Source organism: Juglans regia, chromosome 7, assembly GCF_001411555.2.
Source record: "Juglans regia cultivar Chandler chromosome 7, Walnut 2.0, whole genome shotgun sequence".
Classification (NCBI taxonomy): Eukaryota; Viridiplantae; Streptophyta; class Magnoliopsida; order Fagales; family Juglandaceae; genus Juglans; species Juglans regia.
Genome location: NC_049907.1, coordinates 47,709,504 through 47,730,916, shown reverse-complemented (window position 1 = coordinate 47,730,916; position 21,413 = coordinate 47,709,504). Strand labels below are relative to the sequence as shown.

Genomic DNA, 21,413 nt, shown 5'->3' with positions numbered 1-21,413 from the left:
GAAAATGGACCTGAACATTGGGTAGTACAAGTTTGTCCTCCAAAATCTCCAAAATGGTTGCTGATAAGAAACAAGCAAAGAGAACACTAACAAATTTCTTTCTAATAGAACACAGTCTGCACAAACACATTTTACACATTCTACTTGAAGGGCGTCAAGCATGCAATTGGATAATAATATTAGAGTTGGATATAATCGGGTTCAGGTCAATATGGGTCGATCTAAATCTGAATCAATTATAATCCAGTTGACGTGCCGGTTGGCCGGTTGACACGTTGAAACCAAAAAGATTTATGATAAAAAAAATAAAAACTGAAGAAACAATATGACTCTAAAGCAACGATCGAGCACCTTTAATATCCAGGTTGGGTGGATTGACCCAACACAACACGTTTGACCAGCTTAATTCCAGTTGGATGTCAAATTGAAAAAAATGATAATACAAAAGGCAAAAGTTTTGTATTACTAATGGGACATAGAGTATATTAACTACAACTATATGTGAAAATCCACTACAGGTATCAAACGCCCTACCTCAGAGCAGCCAGAAAGAAAAGGGACTGGGAACAAGGCTTTTATAAGTACGCAACTTCGAAGTATCAGAATCACCTAAAAGGAAATACAGATAGCTATTTGGTCACACAGAGAAACAGGCCCAGGTAGTTCAAATCAACTTGATTGTACTGGACACGTGTTTCCTCAGTTATTGATGCCACAGAAACCTTGTTCAAACTAAAAAAATCCAGTGTAGTGTGAACAAGCTGAGAGAATTGTTATGCCTCGAATAACGCAAATAGGTATCCAAGAAAAAGTAGCACATCATCCCTTATCTTCATTTTTTTCTTTTTTCTAGATACTACAAGAGAAAAGGTTTAATTTTTTTCTTTTTAATTTTTATAATTTCTAGAGGGAATAATTCAAAATATAACAAAAGAAAGTAGCAGTAGAAAAATACTTCTAAGAAAATAAAATAAAATACCCACTGTCTGGTCCGCCTAGTTGAGTGATGGCATCGACAAAACGGTCATGAAGGTCGGAAGTCCAGCGCAAACGCTGCTTCCCAGTTCCCCCACCGGAAGAAGCAGGCGTTGAGTTTTTTACGGCAGATCCACCCAACAACCCAGCACTCGTCGCAAGTGTATCACCACCTCCAGCCTGACCTTTGTGCGGAACTAAACTTGTCATCGAAAATTTCTTCGCGTGATACATGTTCCCACAAACTTAACAAAACATATAAAATCCCAAAAAACAGAACCATCAGATAAATGGCATCCAATCAACCACATAACAAATAATCTAATAATATCGGAAATTCAAGTTCGAAACGAATTTTTTCAGCTAAAGATCAAAGAAACGGTATTGAAACCACGATTTTACCTGGCCAGAAGCAAACGAGAGAAGCCCAGAGGGTGAATTCAATTTACCAAGAGCCAATTCTAGTATTCTTAACCATAATTAAGCAATGGAGAGACAAAGAGAGCTTTGTATTTGGGAAAGATGGATCTGTTTGCAGAGGGGCTGCAGATATTTTGAGGGTTGAAACTGATGGGTCAAATCAAGTGGTGGCCGAGGTTTTGGGAAATTGATGGAATTTGTATAAAACCGGAAAGTAGCAGAGATGCGAGATTTCTCTGCAGCAAAAGGGTAACGAGGCAAAACAAACCAGAAAATTGCAGCTGGCAAAATTGGGAAACTTTGGGGAATTCTTTTGTTTTCGACCTTCAGGAAAGAGTTGAAGGAGCCGTGGGACGTTAGCTAAAAGACGTAGAGATGTGGTTCCCACGTAACTTTGTCTTGACACTACTTTGGTTTAGGTTATGTCACTTTGGCCATTTTTCTTCCGGACTCTTGGATTGCCTATTCATGTCATGTCATTCAAATTTGTATAGGGTTAATACTAATCCGACTCCAATAATAAAATGAGTCAATATCCGGGTTCATGTCTAGTCAGCCGAGTTTGTGTCGGATTAGCCTATTTTTCTTTCTATTTTCATGCTCTTATGATCATTTTTCAAGTAGTCTATTTAAAAGCATAATTATCATATGTTTTAAGTTATTACACTACATGATAAGAACTACTTTCTATATTAATACTTAGATGCCGTTTGGATAGTGAGTTGAAATGAGATGAGTTGAGATGATAATTGAATAAAATATTATTTTTTAATATTATTTATATTTTAAAATTTAAAAAAGTTTAATTGTTTATTAAATTTTATGTGAGAATTTGGAGAAATTGAAATGATGAGATGAGATGAAACACTTTTACTATCTAAATTAGGCATTAATTAATAAATAATTAAAGAAAAATAATTAATCTACAAAGAGATTTACAAATAAATTATCTCATAAAATAATGTGGTACTTTAAACTATAAAACTTATTTTTTTTAGAAGTAAATATGATATATGACATCATGTCACGTAACTTTGCGAGATATTTTTTTTTTTTTAAATTTCTTAGTCAACGCTTGAGTTCCTTAATTATGCTAGAATAACAAAAGAAGGGATTACTAACAAGATCACATGTCAAAAGATGTTTCGAGTTAGCGAAACCAATTAACTCAGAGACTACTCTTTTGTGTCTTAGAAAGTGTATCATTTTATAAACCACAAAGATATTATTAGTAATGAGTCTACCTAGTACAAATGCACTCTGAGATCTAGATATAATATTAGGTAGCACCCTCTTGAGCCTATTTGCCATCACTTTAGAGATCAATTTGTAAATTGCATTGCAAAGACTAAAAGGCCTATACTCTATCACCCTATCAGGCTTTTTTACTTCTAGAATCAAGTAATAAAAGCATGATTGAGTGAGCTAGGAAATGTGCCACCCATTAAGTGACATATTTTCCCACAATGTGCCAGTACTTTTGAAAGAAAATGGGCATCATTCCATCAGGTCCAGGTGCTTTGGTTGGGTTCTTCTGTTGCAAGGCTTCAACCACCTTTTCCTCAGTAAACTTTTTTGCAAGATCTCGATTACTTTCTCTAGTGATTCTTCCACTTAGTGCAGATAAGAACTCCATGTCTCTTCTCTGGGTGGAGGCATTGTACAATTCTTTAAAATACTACAGAATAACCCTATCTCTTTCATCCCCCTCTCTCCATATCCCTTCTCCATCTTTTATTCTAACAACCAAATTCTTCCCCCTCCTTTGTGATGCTTTCTAATGTTCCTCCACTCTTGAGCATTGAGGATCACTTGTTTGTAACTGTTGGAGATGGGCTCTTGCCTGTTATATCTTTGTTTGGACGCTCCCAAAGGATTGTCTGTTCCATTTCATCAAGTTCTGACTGCACACTAAGATTTTACTAAGTATTCCTTCCATATTTCCATAAACAGGGCTTTTACTCCAGGAATCTTCTATAACTTTCTCACAATCATCCGCTTCCACCCACATTGCTTCAAATCTAAACAGTTCTCTTCCCCTTCTCTTATATGAATCACCCTTAGTTTGCATAATTATGGGTACATGATCCAAATGGGCTACTGATCCATGTACTATTTTAGCCTTTGGAAACATACTGCACCACTCATTGTAGGCTAGAAACCTATCTAGCCTTTCACTGATGCTATTTTCCACTCCTCTCTTATTTCACCATGTATATTTGACACCCTCATAACCCAAATCAAACATGTTACAATCAGTCACAATTTGTCTAAATTCCTCTATTTGTTTCTCGGGTCTATATCTTCCACCATTCTTTTCATGTCTATTCAAGATGTCATTGAAATCCCCAAACACTAACCATGCTTGGTTTCCTTCCTCCTTCACAGATCTGAGTAACCTCCAAGTTTTAAATCTTCTTGTTGTCTCAAGATGCCCATAGATTTCTATCAAATGCCACATTCTGCTCTCTTCCAGCTTCTATATCCTTGCATCAATGTGGTGCTTAGAAAAAAAATTTACAGTTAATTGCATATCATTTCTCCACATTAAAGCCAAGCCTCCACTATGACCTTCACTATCCACAGCTAAACAACAGTCAAACCCCAACTGAAAATTTAAAGTCTCCATCCTCCTTACCATCAATTTTGTCTCTTTCGAAACAATATTTTAGGAACTTCTTTCTTGACTAGGTCACGAGGAGCTCGAATTCCTCGTATATTTCTAAGCCCACGGGAATTCCAGCTTATGATTTTCATTGTTCCCGGCAGGGCTGGGTGCCAACCTTAGTTGATCTAGTAGAATTGTCTTCCTCATTATACAGTTCCACCTTCTGTTTAGTCTCTGGATCAGGGTCCTTCTCTAGCTCTTTCCTCTTCTATAACTGGTTCTTCTCCTTCAGGAGTTGCTTCATGCCTTCCTTTTTGTGCTGTTGCCAATTTCTTCCTATAGTTGGTTTGTCTTTCTTAATGAATTGGGCTAGTAGGCCTTCCTCTTGGGCTCTTTCCAAAATATCCATTTGGACCTCTTGTGATTTCGGGCCTAACTCCTATTGTTGTTCATTTTCCTTTTCCTCCATTATAGATAACAGTTCTTTCTTATTCAATTTAGCAGCTGGCACTGGTATATTCCCCTCCAAGGCAATATTTATGGTCAATCCGCCATTTTGGGATTTCATCATAATCTTGCTCCCATTATTCTCAACAGTTTCATTTTCAGTTTCCATTGCCTTCTTTCTTCATTTTGAGGTTTTCCACCATTTTCGCCACAGGTTCTCTCTGAATCCAATTTTCTGTCCATTTTACCCACACTCTCACCCATAGATTGGGCCTCTGGCTAAGCAAGATCTAGGGATCGAATCGGTGAGGAATTCCGACCAGTGCTCACATTCTGTTCACGATGGTCCCATCCTCTCTCTGTTGCACCTGTTGTTCTCATCCATTGTCCAAATGGAAGACAATTGTCTTGAAATGAATCCCTTTAGTTCTGCCAAGTTATATAGTCCCTGTAATTGTGACCCAACTTTCCAGAAACGTAACAGAAATTGGGAAGACGTTCATATACAAATATAACCATGATGTTCAGGCAAACCTTGACTCTGAGGAATTCCCCCCAAGCCACATCACCCCTTTTGACATCAACCTCTTCCACACTCCCAATAGTTTCACAATTTAGACTCCCAATTTTCTCATTCATGGTAAATCATTAAGCCGAATCCAGAAAGATGATTCTATAATCATGATTTGGTTTATCTGCAAGTCCCCCCTCAAGATCTTTCATCAGGACTAGGTGCTTCTCAAAAGACCATGGCCCCTCCCATTTCACCCTTTCTTTCTCTACATAATCTTCAAATTCTACTAGCAAAAGTCTAGAGCCCAAGTCTGTAAATGACATTTTCTTTATTGGTTGCCAAATTTTCTTCATTGTTTGTTTGAAAGCCTCCTTGTTGTAATGTTGCTTTGTCAATAGGGACACGATCAAACATTTTTTGCCTCTATTTATTGAATTTTCTAGTTGGTTGGAGGTTGGTATTGACCAAATTATCCTCATGTTCTTGCTCAAAGAGGAAGAGTTTCTTGTATAACTCCTCTAAGTTCTCTTCCATGACTTTTCTGTTGACTCCTCTGTATGCCCATATCTCAAAGGACCTACCGTAGTGGTAGGAAAAACACCTTTTACCAAGATAAAGGAGAACCTCTACGAGAGTGAAAACTCTCAAGAGAAGTTTTCAACATTTTATTATTATTATTATTTTAGAAATTGAAAATGTTGTATTATTTTTTGTGTTTTGTTTAGAAGTTTAGGAAAATTGTAGAGATTAGGAAATGATTAGATGACAAAGTTAAAAATCTAAAATTGAAAAGAGTGAGTGATATTTGGGAAGGAAGTTATGAGAAATTTTGAGATAAGATGAGATGAGATGGTTTGTATTCCCAAAAAAACCCTTAATGTATGCTACATGGTAGTCTCATAAGCCACCAAATGAATTTTTTTTTTCTTATTCAAAAACATTTAAAAAAACCGAAGATTAGGACTTCGACCATCAAGTGGTGGCTATGGCTCTGACAACTGTGAGTTAGTTGCCTCGTGGTGGCCGAGCACAAGGTATCATTGGATTATCGAATTTGGTCACCCACTTGATGGTTAAAGTCAGGATGGATCTGGTCACTGTGAGGATAGAATCGCACTAACACAACAGAAGAAATCCCCGCCTGAGGACAAAAGGTGAGCAACAAGGAGATGGTTGGGCGAGTAAACTGCAGCTAGTCCAAGAGAAAGGCATGCTCTGCTAGGGTTTATTGTGCGGCGCTAGTCTTCATGGGCAGTGATGAGTGGCCCTCCGGTGGCCTCTGGGACCGGCGGGCTGGACAAGATTCCGGTAGGGCCCCCCTCTGGTGGGGTTGGAGTTTTTAGCCAGTAATGAGAACGGCGAGAGGCGTACGTTTGCGGAGGCGTTGCAGCGGCCTATCCCTCCTCCAAAATTCAAACTTTCAGTCCGGCGTTCTGAGGTAATTAACGGTGAGCTTGGTTTCATTTTCTCGGATCTTGAGATGGAAAAGGCAGCCGAAGATTTAAAATTTGCTTTAGTCCTTAAGTTTTTGTCCTCCAGACCTTCCATAGATGTTTTACAGAAGAATATTATCAAACCTTGGGGGTTTAGTGAGGTGCCGATGATCAGTTTTATGGATGATTTCCACGTTCTTTTACACCTTGCAAATGAAAAAGACTACTTACATGCATGGGCACGTGAAGGCAGGGTGGTGGCAAGCGTTCCGTTCCATTTGTTCAACTGGTCCGTGGGTTTTGATCTGAAAAGAGAACCATCCATTTCTCCTCAATGGATTTTTTTGCCTAGTTTACCTTTGCATTTGTATAGGTTGGATTGTCTTCAAAGCTTTGCCACACGTTTTGGGAAGTTTTTGGAAACAGACAATGCTACGGTTTATAGAACCCGAGCCACAGGGGCACGGTTGTGTGTAGCTGTTGATCTCAGAGACGAGTAGATTAAAGGATTTCCTGTGATGTTTGGTTCGCATCAGATTTGGCAGTCGGTGGTCTATGAGAAGCCAGGTTTTTGCTGTAATAAATGTTATAGGCAAGGCCATACGGAGGTGGCTTGTAGAATGGGACAGCGTGTAAGGCGTGTGCATGTCGGGAAACAGTCCAGGAAAGTGGAAGGGATCAAGGATGATGGAAAAATATGGAAGGAAGTGGGTCGGAAGAACTCTGCCGTGGTGATAACCAAAGAAGATGACCATGCGAAAATTAATATTGAGCTACAACCTGAGAAACCCGAAACAAGTAATGCAGGGGAAAAAATAGAGGAGGGTGAAGAAGTTTTTGTTAAGGTCAACAAGTCTCTTGTGACGGGCAGCAAAGAAGGGGCGTGTGTTAGTGGGCTGGGGGGATCATCTCCTCTTTGCTCTGACGAGAACATCCAGCCATCGGATTTGATGGAAAACCATCTTGCCGTGTGCGTCGTCCAGCAGGAACCTAGTATTAATTTTTCAGTGGAGGACATTGTGGCTGGTAAGTTACTCGAGGATGCTACTGCTGTTACTCATATGGATACTGGCTAGCAATTGAATAATATTAGCACCCAAGATAGTGAAGATGATTGTGAGGAAGTTTGGTGTGACAGTGTTCCGCAGGTGCAGGTTGATGGTGAAAAGGCGCAGAAAGATTTGCCGAGTTCGCGTAAGCTGATTTTCCATGGGGAGAGGGCGCGGTTCTATGACTCTGAAAATGAAGAGGGTGCTCTACCTGCTGTGATGGGAAAAGAAAAATGTTATGACTCGGATGCGGGTCATATCACGGCAAATGAGAAATCAAATATGAAGGAGGATAAGGCGCTGAGAAAATCACAACGGGTTCATACCCGCTCCCAAAAATTGAATTTATGACTGATAACATTTTTTTCTGGAATATTAGAGGGCTAGGCAGTTCTAGAGGTATTTTGAAGAACCTGCTTTTTAAATTCAAGGTTTCTCTATTTGCTATCTCGGAACATTTTGTTGATGATTCTCGCATGGCTTCTCTTGGGTGTTTTTTGGATTTTAATTATTATGCTTCTAATGCTAATCAGGGTGGTAAGTTGTGGGTGTTCTGGAATATTCCTAACATTTTTGAAATTGTGCTTTGTACAACCCAATCCGTGTCTGGTTGGTTCAAGTGGGATGCTCATCGTGTTCTTGTTACTTTTGTCTATGCTAAGTGTTCATATGTTGATAGAAGAGAACTATGGCATGATTTAGAGGAGTGGACCGACTTGGATCAGCCTTGGTTAGTTTTGGGTGATTTTAATGTTATTCGCAGGGACTCGGAAAGAGTTGGTGGGAATCCTCGGCCTTTTATCTCGATGTTAGAATTCAATGATTGTATTGATCGTTGTGGTCTGTTAGAGGTATCTAGTTCTGGCCAGCGCATGTCATGGTGTAATGGACATGGGGGAGTGTCCAGAAGTTGGGCAAAATTAGACAGAGTGCTCATGAATAATTTTTTTGCCACTCTCTTTCTTTCTGTTCATTTCAATTATTTGAGCCGTAAATCTTCTGATCATTGCCCGATGGTTGTATACTCTGATCATCCAGCTATGTCCTATGGCCCCTCTCCTTTTCATTTTTTGAATATGTGGTGCTCACATGATGGGTTTCTTATGTGTGTGAAGGAAGCTTGGAACCAGCAGGATACAGCGTCTGGTCTTCTAAAACTCTCTATTCGTCTGAAAAGAACAAAGATAGCGCTTCGTGCTTGGAATAAAAATGTATTTGGTAGGGTGGATGTGAATATTCATGCGCTGGAAGAGAAGTTAGATTTTTTGGATAGCCAGCTTCAATCTGGTTTTTCTGAGGAGATTGAGGATGATTTTGTGGCTACTAAGACCGAGATTGAAATATGGGAGAAAATGGAAGCTTCTCGTCTTGGCCAAATTGCTAAAAAGAAATGGTTGACTGAAGGAGATCAAAATTCAAAGTTTTTTCATTCGGTTATTAACCAGAGGCGCAACAAGGGGCATATTAGTAAAATGGTCCTTGCCGACGGGAGAGTTTTGTGTACTGCTGAAGAGGTTCATGAGGAGGCCGTGGCTTATTTCCGTAATTTCCTTTCTGATGTCTCTACGGTGGAACACTACGACTTGTCGAGGCTTATTGAGAAGAAAATTTCAAATGAAGAAAATCTTTGGTTATGCGCGGCACCTTCTAAATTGGAAGTGAAACAAGCTGTTTTTTCTATTCCAAAGAATAGTAGCCCGGGGCCTGATGGTTTTGGTTCGGGTTTTTATATGTCTTGCTGGGATATTGTCAAAGAGGATGTGGTAGCGGCTGCTGGAGATTTCTTCAGGGGTGTTCCCCTATCCAGGTTTTACTCTTCCTCTTTTATTGTTCTTATTCCAAAAGTGCCTGAGCCTTCTGGTTTTGATAAATTCCGTCCTATTAGTTTGTGCTCTGTGGCTTATAAAATTTTTTCAAAGATTTTTGTGAATCGTCTTAATTCTGTTCTTGATGTTTTGGTCTCTCATGAACAAGGTGCGTTTATTCTTGGGCGTAGTATTTTTGAAAATATTACCCTTGCTCAGGAGATGGTTCAGTCGCTTCATAAAAAATCTGTTGGTGGTAATGTTTTGATTAAACTTGATATGGCTAAGGCTTATGATAGGGTGAATTGGGATTTTTTATTGCATGTGATCCGTGCTTTTGGTTTTTCTGATATTGTTTGTCAGATTATTGCTAACTGTGTGCAGTCTCAGTGGTTTTCTGTCATGATGAATGGTACCTTTAAAGGTTTTTTCCAGTCTGCCAGGGGTCTTCGTCAAGGGGATTCTCTTTCTCCTTATCTTTTCATCCTCATGGAAGAAGTATTGTCTCGGTTACTCAGGAGTAATTTTCAGGATGGTCGGATTGGCAAATTTAGCCACCCTATTGGTGCTCCTTTGGTTTCTCATTTACTTTATGCTGATGATATCCTTATTTTTACTAATGGGGGTAAGGGGTCTATTAAAAATTTGCTGCATACTCTTGATACTTATGAGAGGTGGTCCGGTCAAAATATCAGTAGGGATAAATATGCTCTTTTTCTTTCTAAGCTTATTTCAAATTTACGTAAGAGGAGCTTATTGAGTCTTACGGGCTTTAAGGAAGGTAAGTTTCCTACTATTTATTTGGGTGTGCCGTTGGTTTCTGGTAGATTGACAACCCGGGTTTTTGAGCCGTTAATTGATAAAATCAGGAAAAAAGTTGCCGGTTGGAAGTTTAAATTGTTATCGCCGAGAGGGAGATTGATTTTAATTAAGCATGTTTTAAATAGTATGCCTATCCACTTATTATCTGTTATGTGTGTGCCTTCCATATCTTTGTCTCGTATTCAAGCTTTGTTAGCAAATTTTTTTTGGGAAGAGAATGATGGTAAAAGGAAATATCATTGGAGGTCGTGGAGGAATATTTGTTTGCCTACTAGAGAAGGTGGTTTGGGCGTGAAAGATCTTAAAGAGGTTCAAAAATCTCTTTATATGAAGTTTGCTTTCCGTATTTTGTCTTCTAACAATCTTTGGTCTGATTTTTTTCGTGCCAAATATATTCGTCATAGCCATTTTTCTACTTACAAGGTGAAGCCAACTGATTCTAGATTCTGGAGATCGATTGTAAAGATGCTTCCGGAAGTTATGGACAATGTGAATGTCCTTGTGCGTGGAGGTAATGCTTCTTTTTGGTTTGATAGATGGTTGGCATCAGGTCCCCTTTCCATACGGGTGGAAGAGATTACTAATAACAGGCTGCGTCTTCAAGATTGTTGGTCCAATAATTTTTAGGATGAGGACTTACTTAGGGAGCTGGTTAGTGAGGAGGTTGTTGAGGAAATTATTCAGATGCCTATTAATGTTACTCATGGTCCGGATTTGTTTGTGTGGAAGCCTTCTACTGATGGTAGGTTTTCTACTCGTACAGCTTGGGAGGTGGTGAGAAAGAGAGGTCAGGAATTACCTTGGCATAATTGGTTTTGGCACCAGCTTCTTCCTAAACGAATTTCTATATGTTTGTGGAAAATTTGGTTGGATTGTTTGCCTGTGGACGCTCGGGTTCAAAGTAAAAGGTGTGTCTCTTGCCTCTGCGTGTGACTGTTGTGATAGGAGTTGTATGGAAGATATTGACCATATTTTTTCTATGGGGGCTGTGGCTTTTGAGGTCTGGTTGTATGCCAGTACTGTTTTGGGTATCCCTTGTAGACGCAGTCTTCCGTGGAAAAATAGAGTAGTTGGCTGGTTTTCTTATGCAAAAAAATCCTCTTTTAAAGGTACTCTTGTTGGTTTAATTCCTTGTATCATCACTTGGTGCCTTTGGAAGAGACGATGTAAGGCTAGAATGGATGGAAAGTATGATTCGGCTGTGATTGTTTGGAGAAGTGTTCGGGTGTGGATTAAATCTTTGGCGAATAATATTAATTCTGTTAGTCATTTATCCATGCACGACTTGATGATTTTGGAAGATTTTAATTTAGAGAGGCCTCGCATTTCTATGAGACCTAGTAAAATTGTTAAATGGTCCAAGCCTCCTTCGAGCTGGGTGAACCTTAATTGCGACGGGAGTTGTAGAGGTAATCCTGGTAATTCGGAAGGGGGCGACATTATTAGAGATTGGAATGGTCTGGTAAAAAGGACTTTTTCTGCCCATTATGGGGTGGGAACGAATAATGGCGCTGAAATGAAAACAAGTCTGGATGGTATTAGATTGTGTAAACGGCTCCATATGGTTAATGTGATTATTGAAAGTGATTCACAAATTGTTATTGATTGGCTTTGTAAGGGTAAATGCTCTGTGTGGTATCTTTGGGATTTTTGGGAGGTTTTGCGCAAGGAACTTGAGGGGCTTAATTTTGTTGTGGTTCATCAATTGCGGGAAGATAACAGTGCAGCGGATTTTCTTGCTAGAGAAGGCGAAATGGGTTTGAATGTCACGTATAACGGCAACCAAGATTTTCACAGGTATTTAAAAGGTATTGTGTGGCCAGATTTTTTAGGCATTCCGTACTTTCATCGTTAGTCTGAGTTCCAGGTTTGTTTTGTTGTTTCTGTTTATTTGTTTTTTTTTTTTTGCTAGGCTTGTTTAGATGTTTTATTGTTTTGATATAGGCCTGTTAGTTTTATTTTCATGTTTTATTTTTATAGGCTTGTTTTATAGGCCTGTTAGTTTTAGTTTTATTTTGATATATTTTTATTTTCTCTGTTTGTCCCTCATACTTGGCTTGTAACGGTATTCCTCCCCATAAGTGAGGGCTTAATAAACTTGGGAAAACGGGGCCACTACCATATGGCTACCGGCTCTTTAAAAAAAAAAAAAAAGTGGCATTATGTAGAAAACATGATTAACACAATTCAACACTGGGCAATAAATGACTTTTCACCCTCTACTAGGTGGGCAAATAAAGTGTTGACTGTACCAGGATGAGCAATGGGTAAGGAAAAGCTCAATGTAGACATGGGATCTCTCTGAGATAACGCGGAGGTGCTTAGAGGGGGGTAGGTGTCGTACAGAGAGGTCCATACTCAATAAGAGATGTCACATCTGGAGTGAGCTTGCAAAAAAAAGAAAAGATTACAAACTTGTAGGTTATATCGTCTTATTTCAGAGGTATGGTTCAACGCCACGTAGAAGACTCTTATTAGGGGAAGGACTGTTGGAATAGACCCAAGGCAAGCGGTAAAGGACATGCACACCTTGTCTTCGTCAGTCTTTGCCATCCTATAAGATTGAAGGTCAAGATTGAAGGTTTCTCATTCAAGCATATATAGAGTTAGATAGACGGCAGAACTAGGACTGATAGTTCCACACTATAAAGGCCATTAGACAAAATCCAAAATCTCAATTTTAAGATTAGAAGGTGTTTATTCTCTCTTCGGGTCAGAGTCTTCAAGAAAGCAGGGGACTTCAAGGTTTGCGACGGAATGATTGGCATTAATGCTACTGTAATGTTTTGAATACTATTTAGATAGGTTACCTCCTACAACCATATTGGGAATTTGGGATAAATGTTTGTGAGTATGTTGTAATTTTAGGGTTTTGTATATTTTTCCTTCTTACATGAAAGTACATTTTCTTCATTATGTTTATCGCTTACCTTTATGTTGTGATTTTGAGATGATGAATTTGAATGTTGTCATTTGATGATGATGTGATTTTTGAGTGTTGCGTCTTACCATTTGTCAATAATCATGGACGGCTTGAGCATTCTCTCCATCAAATGAATGAAAACGTGATTGAATTGGTCCCATTCCTACGTCACGGAGGAATAGAAGAAATGATTAAAGAAAAATTAGGGTTTTAACCCTAGGCCAAAACGACTTCATTTTGCAAAGGGGCTGGGTTTTGTTTTTCTTCAATTGAGCTTATACACGGGCTGGGCCAATTGCACACCCACTTACACCCTTTAATAAGGAAAAACCCACTTTCAAATCAATCTTGGGCCTCACACACCAAAATAAAAACGCTTTAAAGAAAATTTCAGACTTGAGCTCCACAAGTAGCATTTGGTTCCCCTAACTTTACAAGCCTTAGAGGGACGAGATGTTACTGTTGGTATCAAAGTCGAGCTTTAAAAAGTTCTGTATATTTTTTTCAAAACAAGAGAGGAAACATTTTTAGAGTTAAGAATTTTTGAAAACTCACAAGAGAAGCCAAAGTCGATGTCGAAATGCACACTAACTGTGCACCTAGTGATGACCCCTTTCTAAGGAGACCATTGACCACAAGAGTCTTTAACCCTAACACATGGGGTAATAGTGTGTAACAGCCACAAAGGATATGAGGTTAAGTAAAAGAATGATTATGCTTTGAAGTTAAGGAAAAGGAATGTTCTTTTATGTTTGAGGTTATTGTTGTATGTTGTAAGGTAATGTTTTCTTAAGAATGTTAATGTTAACTAAAACCCTACACTGATATTATGTAATGCATGATGTAGTTGTTATTTATTATTCAACTCATTTTAGTGTTTTTATGTTTTTCCCATCCCAAATGAAGAAGATTACGAGGAAGTTGAGGGCCAAGATGTTGTTCACGAGAATGACAACGACATTTAGGCTTGAGGCATCGAGAAAAGAACTTTGATTTTACTTTATAGTTTTGATTATTTTGTACCTTGTGATATTTTTAATTTCATTTAAGAAGTGCTATCGAACAATGTTATTTTCTAGAGCTTTCATTTTAATAAAGTACTCTAATTTTATTTATAAATTGTTACGAAATTTTTTATACCTAGCACAAAAGTGTAATGATTTAAGGTTTGTGACATTCGATTTCTCTAGCTTTAAACGCCTATGTGGACGGGTTGTTATAGTAGTCCTTGTGATCAGCTCATAAAAATCACAAATCTTGAGTGGTATCAGTCAGCTACTGATCCTGGGGTTAAGGCCACACTCAAACTTTTCAGGTTCCTTTCTTCGTCCGGAATTAGGTACCCTAAAAAATGGGATAAATCCAAAAATCTATATGTGTGAGGACCACTCCAAAATCTATTAGTGCAAGGGGACAAACCACCAATGAAGTATGAGTAGAAGGAAAAGATGAGAAACCACTTCATTGGTTTGGTAAAAAATAGTGCATTGTTACAAAGTACCACTTGTCCAACATATGATGTGACTCCCCCAACTCCTGCTTGGGATTGGACGGTGACGAAAATGTCGAGACATGTAATTCAAAGCTACATACCCTCGTACATGACAGTTAAGATGCAATGCACCTATTATATTCTAGCAATATGCAATAAATCACAGTGAAATAAGTCATTTAAAAATTGTACCAGAATAAAACTAATATCCAAACTTCTTCATTCATAACTTTAAATCACACTTCTTAGTAATAAAGTATCAAATTCATTGTTATACTTTAACATAACAAGTATCTTCTAAAAATGCCTTAGCAAAAAAATCATTAAAGTATATTTCTAATCTCAGCTATCTCCAAGCAAGTCATGACTAATTCTGTTTTTTTCTCTAAGTTGAGCTCATCCTTAACCTTGATTATCATCCCGTTTGAATGTTGAGCTGAGTTGAGATGAATTGGACTTTTTTATGAATAGTGGTGCATTGAGATGGTGTAGTGAGTTTTATGAGGTCCACCTAAGATGAGTTTAGATATGTTTGGATGTTAAGATGAGTTTAGATGTATTTATGAAAAATTAAAAAAAGTTGTGGGTCTCACCTATAAAGAGGTGTTGAGTAGAAAAAGGTTGTGGATCCCACGTGTAAAAATGTTTTGAGTTGAAAAGAGTTTAGTGATTTGAGAATTTAGTGTTTAGATATTAGACTAAGCTTAAAATTAAACTAAACTGAGTCTAAATTCCGAACTGGGCCTTATTTAGAAAAGAATAAAGAAAAATGGAAGAGGCTGGCCACCCACAAGGGCCTCAATGGGTGGGCACCAAAGGCCATCCCCAAATAGCCAACCCGTTGGATCTGGAGCACTCAAAGTGGCAGATGGGAGGACCATCATGTGGGTTGCTCCCACCAAGGGTGGTGGCGCTTGGGCAGCCGCACTTCGGGAGCATGTCTGGCCACCCCTTGTGCGTGGCCAACCTCATTTCTTTATTTGTCTCCTTTTTAATAAATTGATTTATTTTGTATTTTAATTAAATTTATTTTTGACGTTATTTAATATGTTTATTTTTTTTTTCTAACACTTTTAACTAAACTTATTTTTTTGAATAAAAAAATTGGTTTTATAATTTTTTTAGTTATGTGTTCTTAAAGATCTTTTGATTTTATTTAAAAAATCTTATTTTTTTTAAGTTGGTTTATTTTAATTTTGTAACTTTATTTTATTTTCAAATTATTTTCTATTTAATATGTTGACTGTGTATTTTTTAAAAGAAAAATCTAAAATTAAGATGTTTGCACCGTCCAACCCAAAGATAAGAAATTAACTTTTTCATCATAAAAAATCACTCACACAATCAAAACTTCTTTTTGTTTCTAAAAATTTGATGGTGGTTGCCGAATGATACAACTTACTGCCAACTCCAATCAAGACTCAAAAACTGGAATCAAGTTTGGAATCGGATAAGGACCGATTCAATGAATCAAGCGATTCGTTTCAGCAATCAGAAGATTCATGATAATTTTGAGTCGGTTACTTCAATATAGATAAAAAAAAATATTAAAAATCATATATAATGCAAATTCAACCATTATAAATCATGTACAAAAGAGTATAAAATATAAATTTATTAACTAGTTTAAAAATATGATATGAATCTAAATTCAACTGTTCACATTTTTAAAGACCATTAAGTTATAAGCACATGGCAAATGTGGTATTTTATGCACAATACAAAATTTAATATAAAATACACATTCATCTCTTAATTTTTTTGTTCAACTAAAGAAAATAAACAACTACATATTTCACCTTTTAATTTTTCTAAGATTCTTATTGAACACAATGATGAAAAAGTTAATATATGTTTAGTTCTTTCACATTTTGTACAAGAAATTTAAAAAAAAAAAAATCAGTTGTAAAAGAATATAAAAATAAATACAATTTTCAATCGGTTACAATTGGTCTGAATCGGCATGAATCGGTCGATTGAAGTGATTCAATGAACAATTCAAAAAGTTCACTAAAATCATTTTGGTTTCTTACCAATTCAATTTGAATCGATTGAATCAACCTTGATCGAGTTATTTTTTCCAGCCTTGACTGCAATAACCTCTTAAGGTAGCAGTGGTCCAAATAGTAATTAAAAAAAGTTTAAATAATTAGCATTAGGGTTTTAAAAGTTTAGGGTTCATATTATAAAGTTTAAGAAAATTTTTTTTAAAATAATTTAATTCAGTGTGGCTTAAATTAGGACAATTGCAAATGGATTTTTTTCTCTTTGTTTTTTTTTTCCTTTTTCTTTTAAACAATTTGTAAACATCATTAACTATTCAGAAAAAAAAAATATATAAAAGAAATATATATAAGTGAACATATTTAATAGACACATTTAAAAATTATACTATCATTTTCTTTTAATTTATTGTAAAATTGGCATAATCACCACGTGTTTTTTTAATTTACACAATTATACCAAAGATAAACCTTTTTTAATTTACACTAATATATATCATTTGAAATTTAGCCCTAACTACTAATTCGAAACATTTTAAAGTTTAGCCTCATATACCAATTTATAAAAGAAAAATGATTTGTGTATAAATTAGGATGCTGTGTTTTTTTAAAAATAACTAAGGGCTCGTTTGGGAACTTATGATAAATATCTATGAATTGAAGTGAAATAGCTTGAATTAGAATGCTTTATTGCATTTTGAAAAATGAGAGGAAAAAAATTGAATAAAAATAATATAAAGTTAAAAAAAATTATTTGAATATAATTCTTCAATATAACTTTTGTTTTAAAATTTGAAAAAGTTATATTATTTTTTTATATTTTATTTAGAAGTTTAAAAAAGTTGTATGGAGTAACTTGAGTTTTGTGTTGGGATATAGGTAATGATTATATAAAAAAGTTAAAAACCTTAAATTGAAAAACGTTGTGTTTTAATGATGTTTGGGAAGAAAAATATGAAAATAACTGTGTCCAAGCTTGGCCTAAATCCACAATTAAGCTAGTTCGGGAATACAAGTATTTTTGGATATTTTCAAATATTTATAAATATTTATTTTCCAAACATTATTTAAATACAAAATAATTTTTAATTTTAAATCTTCAACTTTTTCATCTAATCGTTGTAAATTTTCCAAACTTCTAAACAAAATATAGGATACAATATAACTTTTTCAAATTTCAAAATAAAAATAATATTAAAAATAATTTTTGAATAATTTTTTAACTTTATAATATTTTTATTCAACTTATTTTTTCTCATTTTGCAAAATATAATAAAAACATGTTAATTCAAACTATTTTATTACTATTCACAAATAATTTTATTACTATTTACAGATATTCTGAGATATTATAAATATTCAAATAATCTTAAAAATAATTGTTTTCGATAGAGCAGAATATCTTATTTTATATATATAAAAAAAAACCCTAGTCAATCTTATTTTATAAAAATAATTTTTTTTTATTGTTCTATATTTATCTATTTTTTTAAATATATATTTATATGCGCAAAAACTTCAGACTTCAGATATCTCTCTCTCATAACATCTGTCTTCTTCCACTTGCCCTGAAGGTGCCAGTCAACGAGACAGAACAGGGAGATCACGAGCCACTCTCTACGCGTCCAAACAGCGTACGAACCGTGTTTTCTTTTCAATTTCATCGTTATTACTAATAAATACCGAAAACAAAACGAAACGGTTAAAAAACAAACGAAAGAACAGAAGGCGCAACGCGAATTGCTGCTCTGTTTCCACAAAAACGATAATTTTTTTTGTTAATAAAAAATTCTTTTCATTAATTACTATTTAATATCTCATATCTTTATCTTTATATTCTATAAAAAAAATATATTCTTACACTTTATGAACGAAAGGAAACTGTAAATGATGCATATAATACTATACCCAAGGGTGCACAGGCCATTCATGAACCCTACGCTTCTGGGTCTCGGATCTATTTGATCATTCTTGATCTTCTACGTGGCAGCATCTAGTAGATCTTTTCGTCAATACTTTGTTGATGAAAACGTTAACTCTCTGTTTGTGCATATAAAACGGCAGCTTTTCTAGTTTCATCCTCCCTTTCTTTTCCATCTATTAGAAATATCCTCCGCCTTACAAAAAGACAAGAAAGCACCGAATTTTCCAGAAGAAGAATGGCGGACCAACTCACCGATGACCAGATCTCTGAGTTCAAGGAGGCCTTCAGCTTGTTCGACAAGGATGGCGACGGTCGGTCTCTTTCTCTCTCCCTGTATGGATGAATCTGATGTTTATTTCATTTTGGTTTGTGTCAGATCTAGTTCTTATGAACTTGTTCGTTGTTTCTAAGGATTTATGTGGATCTCGTTTTATCTGCGCTTTGTATCATGTATCTTTCGTGTCTATGTTCTTTATCTTTTTTTTTTAACCTTAATTTTATTCGGCTCCATAGTAATAAACCTTAATTTTTATTTCCGTCTTAAGGATTTCTCTCTCTTCGTTTCTCTATGTTTCACTTTCTTGTACCGTGTCTGATCTGAGCTTTTTTAATTGATAATTATTCATCGTTTGCTAGCTGGGGGAAAAATTGAGTGTGAATAAAAGAGATCAACGATGTAAGAGATTGAATCTCAGATGTGTTTATTGTTTGGAAGAACAATTTTCTAAAAGGTTTTAATCAGCCGACACTTCGGCATTTGTTCTTTAAAAGAGGAAAGAGTTGCGGAGATCATGCGGTTATAGGAACATGAGATCTGCCAGTGTACCCATGTTTTTCCTATGCTGTCGAGATTTGTTGTATTGTGGTTTATTGATATATAGCAGTGTTCGAAAGATTTGAAGAGACTGTGATCTGCCTTGTTCTTGCTGCATGTTTTTCATTTTCACAGATTCATCTACTGCGTAACCTGATACATTTATTTTTAACAACACGCTCACGGGCGTGATGTTGTGCATAAAAAATTGATGTTCCATGATCGATTGGGTGCCTCTTTCTGATGAATAATTCAAGGGCACGTGTGATCTTGCGCTTTCAATTTCATTGCTTTACACTTTGGATGACTGGTGTTCTTGTTAAATTTCACTTGTATTATGTTTTGAAACTTCTATTAGGTGTTGAAAATGGTAGGTATATTTCAGACAGTGGTATGGGTGATTGGCAAGTTAGCCTCTGAGTTTGGTGGTAGATAATCTGACAAGAATAATTTGAAATTTATCTTTGAGCTTTAATGATTTGCAGGTTGCATCACTACCAAGGAGCTTGGGACTGTGATGAGGTCGCTCGGCCAGAACCCAACTGAAGCAGAGCTCCAGGACATGATCAATGAGGTTGATGCCGATGGCAATGGGACCATTGACTTCCCTGAGTTCCTAAACCTCATGGCCAGGAAGATGAAAGACACTGACTCAGAGGAGGAGCTTAAAGAGGCCTTCCGGGTTTTTGACAAGGATCAGAATGGGTTCATCTCTGCTGCTGAACTGCGCCATGTGATGACCAATCTTGGGGAGAAGCTCACTGATGAGGAAGTCGATGAGATGATCAGGGAGGCTGATGTAGATGGTGATGGCCAGATAAACTATGAGGAGTTTGTCAAGGTGATGATGGCCAAGTGATCAGTCTGTCTCCCACCAAAAACCCTAATGAAAATTATCTTCTTTTATAACCCAAAAAAAAAAAAAAAAAAAAGGGTTTAGAACAGGGTTGACAATATGATGCGCAGCCTTCCAGTTAACCTCAATCTTCATTTTCATCCACCTTTACAGGGAGTATAGTGTTAGTAGTATGTTCTGCTGGTGGTGGTGGAAGAAGAATGTTCTATTTCTATCCTTAAGATTGTCTTGCGAGTCTTTGCAGTTTTTGTCCCCTTTTTTATTTGTTTCTTTGAGTTGGCTTGTGAACCTGATTTACCTGGACCATTCAATGTTCATTGTTGATTATGACTTGTATCGGTGGTACTCCTTTTATATCTCAGGATCCAAATTAGTCTCCATAAGAAGTGTGTGATGACATGAAATTGTTCGGTCTGGTTTGATTTTTCAAATCTTGGAAACTATCTCGTTCCATCTTATTTCATCTTATCTTATTTCAATATTTGAACACCATTCGAACATAAATATTTTTCGTGAATATCCTTTTGATTAATTGGCAACATTTTGGTTTCTCACTGAGAGAATCAAAGATTGAATTCTTCCTTTCTCATGCATAAAAGGATAAAAAAACCTTAAATATTTTTTAATTCTAATTTTTTTATTAAATTATTAGATAATTAATTATTATAGTTTTTAAAACTTTCTAATAAAATATAAAAAATAATTTAGTTTTTCAAAATTTTTAAAACAAAATTAAACGTTAAAAAATTATACTTTAATTTTCTTAAATTTGTAATTATTTTATTTAATTTCTCTCCTCATTTTTTAAATTCTCATAAAATATTTTACTTAAATTATTGTACTATCATTTTTTCATTTCATATGTATAATAAGCGAGGCTTGAGGCATGAGAATTGGTGAGTTTTTAAGCTAGGAGGGAATCTAGTATTTCGAGGTGTTAAAATTATACTTTAATTTTTTTTTTAACTTTATAATTATTTTATTTAATTTTTTTTCTTCTCATTTTTTAAATTCTCATAAAATATTTTACTTAAATTATTGTACTATCATTTTTTCATTTCATATGTATAACAAGCGAGGCTTGAGGCATGACAATTGGGGAATTTTTAAGCTCGGAGGGAATCTAGTATTCTCGAGTGTTAAAATTATACTTTAATTCTTTTTAACTTTATAATTATTTTATTTAATTTTTTTTCTTCTCATTTTTTAAATTCTCATAAAATATTTTACTTAAATTATTTTACTATCATTTACTATTTTTCATTTCATATGTAAACAAGCGAGGCTTGAGGCATGACAATTGGTGAGTTTTTAAGCTCGGTGGGAAT

The 21,413-nt window shown here is 35.9% G+C and overlaps 1 protein-coding gene and 1 long non-coding RNA gene across 2 annotated transcripts; one reads left to right on the top strand and one right to left on the bottom strand.

Annotated features, from left to right (window-relative positions):
* Nucleotides 1-585: 585 nt before the first annotated feature.
* Nucleotides 586-1,803, bottom strand: LOC118349041. The gene is made up of 3 exons (XR_004802020.1): nucleotides 1,378-1,803; nucleotides 984-1,220; nucleotides 586-609 (listed from the first exon to the last, which is right to left on the bottom strand). It is a non-coding gene; the product is annotated as an uncharacterized LOC118349041 (long non-coding RNA).
* Nucleotides 1,804-18,363: 16,560 nt separating this feature from the next.
* On the top strand, nucleotides 18,364-20,463 carry LOC108992563 (calmodulin-7). Its single transcript, XM_018967153.2, has 2 exons — nucleotides 18,364-18,726; nucleotides 19,715-20,463. The coding sequence occupies exons 1-2, from the start codon at nucleotides 18,651-18,653 to the stop codon at nucleotides 20,086-20,088; spliced, it is 450 nt and encodes a 149-aa protein (XP_018822698.1). The 5' UTR covers nucleotides 18,364-18,650; the 3' UTR covers nucleotides 20,089-20,463.
* The last annotated feature ends 950 nt before the right edge of the window (nucleotides 20,464-21,413 follow it).